Source organism: Watersipora subatra, chromosome 10 (assembly GCF_963576615.1).
Source record: "Watersipora subatra chromosome 10, tzWatSuba1.1, whole genome shotgun sequence".
Taxonomy (NCBI): Eukaryota; Metazoa; Bryozoa; class Gymnolaemata; order Cheilostomatida; family Watersiporidae; genus Watersipora; species Watersipora subatra.
The window spans coordinates 20,696,434-20,705,875 of NC_088717.1; the positions used below are offsets into that span (position 1 = coordinate 20,696,434).

A 9,442-nucleotide genomic window follows, 5' to 3' on the forward strand; every position below is an offset into this window, starting at 1 on the left:
CATACATGCACAAGGAATACAAATATAAGATTAGTGGACTCACTAATTTGAAGAGGGCCTCAACATCAGTATCATGAGAATGCTTGTAGAATCCATAAACCAGATTAGCAATCAGAAATGAACCTCGATCATCTCTTATAGATGCGTACTCTAGAAGTATTTGATAACAGATACTTTCGCTAATGAAAATAAACAAGATTATCAAGAAAAAGTAAAACTTGGTTATGCAGGATACATATCATTTCATGTGTACTACAATAGAAACCAGCTGACTTATAGCAGGGACAGCTAGGTTGATGAAACAGCATGATGGTGAGTCAGGTGATACAAGGATTGGGCAAGGGGTGACTTGACCACAAATTAGGCGGCAGAGCCTTAAAAGCCTGCTACTATATTAAAGACCCAGATTTGCCATCTAATACATTCTGACATACATTCTGATATATGGAATTGGCCATCAGAAACTATATAAATGACAAGGATTCATCATCAAAGGCAGAAGAAGTTACAGTTTTCTTATACATTATTTATATCTTAAAGTGTAATTAAATGCAAATTTATCCATCAAACTTCACCTAGAAGTTATTATCATGTGCATTGGTGTGGTGAAGTAGAGGGTGGAGTTGACTTCTTTTACCTTACTTTATATAAAGTACTGATTCACTCACTCATTCATTTATTTATTCATTTATTTATTCGCTTATAATTCTTATCTATACATTTTTCAATACTCCTTCATCTCTTGTCTACTTAGTGTGTAGTGTCGAACTTGTACAACGTATTTTCATAATGTAATATATTTTATATTATGTATCACTTTGAAGGGTTCAGAGGATTTAACACTAGTTATGGTTAGTTGCTGAATACTGTCTCATCAATGAACTATGCAGTCACAGTAGCAGTTTTATCTCACATCCTTAAAGAAAAAGCATGCAACCTTAAACCCTTCAACAACTACATGTATATCATAGTCTTTAATTGAATATCTAACTTACTGTTAAAGCTAGCCTTGATCACAATCAAATCTTCCATGCTGAGATGTTTGATGGTTAGATCTGGTGTTGGGGGATCTCTGGATCGTACAGTTTGTGATTCTGTGAAATGTACTCGTTGAAAAGGTCCAGGGTGTTGTGCACCAATTACTTGCGATGCCATTCCCAATCGATTGTCATGCTGTTCTCCAAAGTCTTTCAGGACTGTAAACAAATATGAACTGGTAAATCAGTCTCTTCTGTCTGTAATGCATCTAGTATGTTATTTGGTTTCAATAGATTAATTACTTAAACTTAGTGTTTTTATTATGTTTATATAGAAGTCTTACGTCCAGCACAAGCTTGAACAATCACCATCTTGGGTTTCCCAGCCATATGTCGGAACCTCTGGGGAGATAACAGGAAGTACACATCATCAAGTTCGATCAAACTAAAATCCCTTCCACATATCTGGTCATTCTCCTGTCCATGACTCATAATCACAAGAGCAAACATGCCATAGTCTTCCATTTCCCTGTCTTGGGTGACTGACTCCACTGCGTCCATCATTTCCTGCACCAGAATAAGCAGAGAATGTGTAAACTTTCAAAAATATCTAACGCTTGTATCATTTTCCTACATGTCTGCCTCTCTGGATTTCCATAGAGCTATGAAATATTCTTAATTAACTAAATGTGAATAAAAACTGCTTTAAACTGATGAAAACTATTGAATTGAAGAATTAAGCCCTTAGATTAGAATCTATAATCTTGTGTGCCGAGACTTCTCTTGAGTTCAAGCTCCTAGAGGGCTTCTCCATTGTTTTACTTCTGGTCAATAATTAATACACATCAATTATTGTCCCATCAAAAAATAATTCTAAAATTGCTAACTAACCCTTTCATTTAATGCGGAATACTTAAGTATGTCAATTCATTATTTGATGAGTTATGAAGTTTTTCGGTAAATAATGTTGTATTTAAACTATTAATGCAGTTTACTCTAAGGCTTATCTGATAATTTAGTGAGTGAATCGATTTTAAAAAATCAATTCAATAATTCAATTATTAATGCGCTAATTTGACAAAAACAATGGTAATTTAATGCATAGCTTAATTTAATCACTGTTTAATTCATTAATTTGATTATAAATGCTAATATCTTACAACTTAATTTGTCAATTTACTGCAGTTATATTTGAACATGAACTAACTCATTAATTTAATTTTTAACAGCATTGTTTTTAAAATTAATGTGTTAATTTAATATATAAGTGGAGCAAAAACTAATCCATCTAAATACAATTTTATATATTTATATAAAAATTCTATACATTCATATAAAGATTCTATACATTTATATACATGTTCTATGTGGCTAATAGTGTCTAGTTAACACATAATTGTGTTTGTAAAAAGTAAGCAATAGCTTATTCAATTGTAAACACAGTTTAACAGCCAGAGTTGTAAACAATGATCTTAGAGGTAATTTGAATTTTAAACTATAAACTAATCTGATCAATATTCAATGATGGAACTCGAATCAAAACACACAAATCAATCAATTATTAGCAGAAGAAAGCTTGTTGCACACTGAGAAATCTAGCTAGTAGAGAGTTATGTTCTCACAAACTGTACACCAGAAAAAAGACTGTTCAGCGGTGCTGGGCAGATTTTTAGGCCAGAAAAATGTAATTTAAGAGATGATAATTATAATAATTCGTAAAAGCAACTAGCAATAGAGTAAAACCTCCACCTGCGTATAACACGTGTTTAGGTTTCTATTTTGTTGAGAAACATGTGCCAATCATGCTAAGCTATAAATTTTTGGCTGTATCCTGAGGTTTCCATAATTGTTCATCGATTTGAAGGCTTTTGGTGAACCAAAAAATTGTGGTGAGTTATGAGTTTTTTCAACCTAAATAATTGCAGAAGAGACTTTTTTCGATGATGGCCCAGCACCGAACTCCGAATAATTTGTGACAACCTTAAATAATTTCGTAAAGAATTGTGATTCATTGGCAATGAGCTTCATATCATATCATATTCATATCATAAATTCATATCATGAGGAAAAGTTTGGTGCAGACCAAATAAATTAAAAAACAAAATAAAACAATTATAAAAGAGTTCAAATGTAAAAGTGACATAATTAACAAGTAATGGCTAAACTAAATCTGTTTGGCTAAGATTACAATAAAAGATGCTTTGGTAATAATACAATTAGTATTAGCTGAAAAAAGAAATAAAAATCCTGAATATGTAGAAATAATAATAAAAATTTGTGCATAGAAGAGTGTGTGTGTGTGTATAAACAAGGTTATTGTTCTAGCAGAAGCTATCCATTTAAACTTTGAATATGATGATACTGGTACCTCTCGATACTAGTATAAATGTAAAAATGAGATATCGTACTGAGAGAATGTAGGGGATATCCCAACTTGAGATAATAAAATTGTCAGCAAGAAAAGTATTAGCTTTTACTGATTTAGCAATCCAACTTTACAAAAAACTGGAAATAGAAGTATAACGCACATTTGAAAATGAAATGGCACATTTAAAAATTACAAATTCAAAAAATAGGTAATGGTAGCAAAAAATGAGTTTTTAAACAATTTCAAAAAGCAGCAAATGCAAAAGGTAATATTCATTAATAATCAAATGTACACATTTGTCGTGCATTGTTGCACTGTGTGCGTGTACATATGGTATATGATAAAAGCAATGGAATGCTAAAGACTGTATAGCTCAGTGGTCAAGTGTGTGGTTTGAAACTTATAATCTGTTGCAATCTCAGTGAGTTCAAATATAGCCCACAGCAAGCTTTTTATTCCAAGATATTAATAGCTACAAGTGGGCTGGCAGATGTCTAAACATATGACGACAAACTTTGAGATTTATATATTAATATTACACCTATATATACACACATAAATATTATATATACACAATATATACAGTGTGTATATAGTGATATGATGAAGATATGATATGATGAAGCACATATGTGCCTCAGTTGGTGCGAGAAATGTTGAAAATAATTCAAAACATGAAATGAAAACTTAATGCGTAGTTTAATTTCGTTGCAACTATGGCTAACTAATACAATTATTAATGAGATTATTGATTGAAATAAATTTGGTATTCTAATGGATAAATTAATTTATTACGATAATTTGTAATGCAAATATTTTTCAGCTACACATAATGTGATAATTCAATGAATAATTTAGTTTCTATACAGAATTTAACTAAGTCCATTATTAATGCAATTGGTTTGAAAACTATCAATTTATTCAGTAATGTTATCCTAAACTGTTAATAAATTATTAATTTAATCAGTAATGCAATCTCAAACTATTAATAAATTATTAATTTAATCAGTAATGCAATCTTAAACTGTCCATAAGTTATTAATTTAATCAGTAATGTAATCTTAAACTGTTGATAAATTATTAATTTAATCAGTAATGTATTCTTAAACTGTTAATAAATTATTAATATAATCAGTAATGTAATCTTAAACTGTTAATAAATTATTAATTTAATCAGTAATGCAATCTTAAACTGTTAATAAATTATTAATTTAATCAGTAATATAATCTTAAACTGTTAATAAGTTATTAATTTAATCAGTAATGTAATCTTAAACTGTTAGTAAATTATTAATATAATCAGTAATGCAATCTTAAACCGTTAATAAATTATTAATTTAATCAGTAATGTAATCTTAAACTGTTAATAAATTATTAATTTAATCAGTAATGTAATCTTAAACTGTTAATAAATTATTAATTTAATCAGTAATGCAATCTTAAACTGTTAATAAATTATTAATTTAATCAGTAATATAATCTTAAACTGTTAATAAGTTATTAATTTAATCAGTAATGTAATCTTAAACTGTTAGTAAATTATTAATTTAATCAGTAATGTAATCTTAACCTGTTAATAAATTATTATTTTGATCATTAATGTAATATTAAACTGTTAATAAATTATTAATTTAATCAGTGATGCGATCTTAAACTGTTGATAAATTATTAATTTAATCAGTAATATAATCTTAAACTGTTAATAAGTTATTAATTTAATCAGTAATGTAATCTTAAACTGTTGATAAATTATTAATTTATTCAGTAATGTAATTTTAAACTGTTAATAAATTATAAATTTAATCATTAATGTAATCTTAAACTGTTCATAAATTATTAATTTAATCAGTAATGTAATCTTAAACTGTAAATAAATTATTAATTTAATCAGTAATGTAATCTTAACCTGTTAAAAATTTATTAGTTTAATCAGTAATGTAAACTTAAACTGTTAAAAAATTATTAATTTAATCATTAATGCAATCTTAAACTGTTGATAAATTATTAATTTAATCAGTAATGTAATCTTAAACTGTTAATAAGTTATTAATTTAATCAGTAATGTAATCTTAAACTGTTAGTAAATTATTAATTTAAACAGTAATGCAGTCTTAAACTGTTAATAAATTATTAATTTAATCAGTAATATAATCTTAAACTGTTAATAAGTTATTAATTTAATCAGTAATGTAATCTTAAACTGTTAGTAAATTATTAATTTAAACAGTAATGCAGTCTTAACCTGTTAATAAATTATTATTTTGATCATTAATGTAATATTAAACTGTTAATAAATTATTAATTTAATGAGTAATGCGATCTTAAACTGTTGATAAATTATTAATTTAATCAGTAATGCAATCTTAAACTGTTAATAAGTTATTAATTTAATCAGTAATGCAATCTTAAACTGTTGATAAATTATTAATTTATTCAGTAATGTAATTTTAAACTGTTAATAAATTATAAATTTAATCATTAATGTAATCTTAAACTGTTCATAAATTATTAATTTAATCAGTAATGTAATCTTAACCTGTTAAAAATTTATTAGTTTAATCAGTAATGTAATCTTAAACTGTTAAGAAATTATTAATTTAATCATTAATGCAATCTTAAACTGGTGATAAATTATTAATTTAATCAGTAATGTAATCTTAAACTGTTAATAGATTATTATTTTGATCATTAATGTAATCCTAAACTGTTAATAAATTATCAATTTAATCAGTAATGTAATCTTAAAATGTTAGTAAAATATTAATTTAATCAGTAATGTAATCGTAAACTGGTAATAAATTATTAATTTAATCAGTAATGCGATCTTAAACTGTTGATAAATTATTAATTTAATCAGTAATGTAATCTTAAACTGTTAGTAAAATATTAATTTAGTCAGTGATGTAATCTTAAACTGTTAGTAAATTATTAATTTAATCAGTAATGCAATCTTAAACTGTTGATAAATTATTAATTTAATCATTAATGCAATCTTAAACTGTTAATAAATTATTAATTTAATCAGTAATGCAATCTTAAACTGTTAATAAATTATTAATTTAATCAGTAATGCAATCTTGAACTGTTAATAAATTATTAATTAAATCAGTGATGTAATCTTAAACTGTTGGTAAGTTATTAATTCAATCAGTAATGCAATCTTAAACTGTTGATAAATTATTAATTTAATCATTAATGCAATCTTAAACTGTTAATAAATTATTAATTTAATCAGTAATGCAATCTTAAACTGTTAATAAATTATTAATTTAATCAGTAATGCAATCTTGAACTGTTAATAAATTATTAATTAAATCAGTGATGTAATCTTAAACTGTTGGTAAGTTATTAATTCAATCAGTAATGCAATCTTAAACTGTTGGTAAATTATTAATTCAATCAGTAATGCAGTCTTAAACTGTTATTAAATTATTAATTTAATCATTAATGTAATCTTAAACTGTTGGTAAGTTATTAATTCAATCAGTAATGCAATCTTAAACTGTTGGTAAATTATTAATTCAATCAGTAATGCAGTCTTAAACTGTTATTAAATTATTAATTTAATCAGTAATGCAGTCTTAAACTGTTAATAAATTATTAATTCAATCAGTAATGCAATCTTAAACTGTTGGTAAATTATTAATTCAATCAGTAATGCAGTCTTAAACTGTTATTAAATTATTAATTTAATCAGTAATGCAGTCTTAAACTGTTAATAAATTATTAATTTAATCAGTAATGCAATCTTAAACTGTTAATAAATTATTAATTTAATCATTAATGTAATCTTAAACTGTTAATAAATTATTAATTTAATTAGAAATGCAATCTTAAACTGTTAGTAAATTATTAATTCAATCAGTAATGCAATCTTAAACTGTTGGTAAATTATTAGTTTAATCAGTAATGCAATCTTGAACTGTTAATAAATTATTAATTAAATCAGTGATGTAATCTTAAACTGTTGGTAAGTTATTAATTCAATCAGTAATGCAATCTTAAACTGTTGGTAAATTATTAATTCAATCAGTAATGCAGTCTTAAACTGTTATTAAATTATTAATTTAATCAGTAATGCAATCTTAAACTGTTAATAAATTATTAATTTAATCATTAATGTAATCTTAAACTGTTGATAAATTATTAATTCAATCATTAATGTAATCTTAAACTGTTCATAAATTATTAATTTAATCAGTAATGCAGTCTTAAACTGCTAATAAATTATTAATTTAATCAGTAATGCAATCTTAAACTGTTAATAAATTATTAATTTAATCAGTAATGCAATCTTAAACTGTTAATAAATTATTAATTTAATCATTAATGTAATCTTAAACTGTTGATAAATTATTAATTCAATCATTAATGTAATCTTAAACTGTTCACAAATTATTAATTTAATCAGTAATGCAGTCTTAAACTGTTAATAAATTATTAATTTAATCAGTAATGCAATCTTAAACTGTTAATAAATTATTAATTTAATCAGTAATGTAATCTTAAACTGTTAATAAATTATTAATTTAATTAGAAATGCAATCTTAAACTGTTAGTAAATTATTAATTCAATCAGTAATGCAATCTTAAACTGTTGGTAAATTATTAATTTAATCAGTAATGCAATCTTGAACTGTTAATAATATATTAATTAAATCAGTGATGTAATCTTAAACTGTTGGTATGTTATTAATTCAATCAGTAATGCAATCTTAAACTGTTGGTAAATTATTAATTCAATCAGTAATGCAGTCTTAAACTGTTATTAAATTATTAATTTAATCAGTAATGCAATCTTAAACTGTTAATAAATTATTAATTTAATCAGTAATGCAATCTTAAACTGTTAATAAATTATTAATTTAATCAGTAATGCAATCTTAAACTGTTAATAAATTATTAATTTAATCAGTAATGTAATCTTAAACTGTTAGTAAATTATTAATTTAATCAGTAATGTAATCTTAAACTGTTAATAAATTATTAATTTAATCAGTAATGTAATCTTAAACTGGTAATAAATTATTAATTTAATGAGTAATGCAGTCTTAAACAGTTAGTAAATTATTAATTTAATCAGTAATGTAATCTTAAACTGTTGGTAAATTATTAATTTAATCAGTAATGTAATCTTAAACTGTTAACAAATTATTAATTTAATCAGTAATGTAATCTTAAACTGTTAGTAAATTATTAATTTAATCAGTAATGTAATCTTAAACTGTTAATAAATTATTAATTTAATCATTGATGCAATCTTAAACTGTTCATAAATTATTAATTTAATCAGTAATGCAATCTTAAACTGTTAATAAATTATTAATTTAATCAGTAATGTAATCTTAAACTGTTGGTAAATTATTAATTTAATCAGTAATGCAATCTTAAACTGTTAATAAATTATTAATTTAATCAGTAATGCAATCTTAAACTGTTCATAAATTATTAATTTAATCAGTAATGCAATCTTAAACTGTTAATAAATTATTAATTTAATCAGTAATGTAATCTTAAACTGTTAATAAATTATTAATTTAATCAGTAATGCAATCTTAAACTGTTAATAAATTATTAATTTAATCAGTAATGTAATCTTAAACTGTTAGTAAATTATTAATTTAATCAGTAATGTAATCTTAAACTGGTAATAAATTATTAATTTAATGAATAATGTAATCTTAAACTGTTAGTAAATTATTAATCTAATCAGTAATGCAATCTTAAACTGTTAATAAATTATTAATTTAATCAGTAATGCAATCTTAAACTGTTAATAAATTATTAATTTAATCAGTAATGTAATTTTAAATTGTTAGTAAATTATTAATTTAATCATTAATGTAATCTTAAACTGTTAATAAGTTATTAATTTAATCAGTAATGTAATCTTAACTGTAAAGAAATTATTAACCTAATCATTAATGTAATCTTAAACTGTTAGTAAATTATTAATTTAATCAGTAATGTAATCTTAAACTGTTAGTAAATTATTAATTTAATCAGTAATGTAATCTTAAACTGTTCATAAATTATTAATTTAATCAGTAATGCAATCTTAAACTGTTAATAAATTATTAATTTAATCAGTAATGTA

General features: G+C 23.8%; 1 protein-coding gene across 1 annotated transcript in view; it reads right to left on the minus strand.

Annotated features, from left to right (window-relative positions):
* The window catches only part of LOC137406856 (cell death protein 3-like), a 9,527-nt gene extending 7,989 nt beyond the window's left edge, over window positions 1-1,538 (minus strand). Inside the window, exons 1-3 of the mRNA XM_068093463.1 lie at window positions 1,322-1,538; window positions 996-1,196; window positions 44-150 (exon numbers count right to left, since the gene is read on the minus strand). Of these exons, the coding sequence (XP_067949564.1) occupies window positions 44-150; window positions 996-1,196; window positions 1,322-1,538 (525 nt within the window). The remainder of the gene's footprint in view (window positions 1-43; window positions 151-995; window positions 1,197-1,321) is intronic.
* Window positions 1,539-9,442: the final 7,904 nt, after the last annotated feature.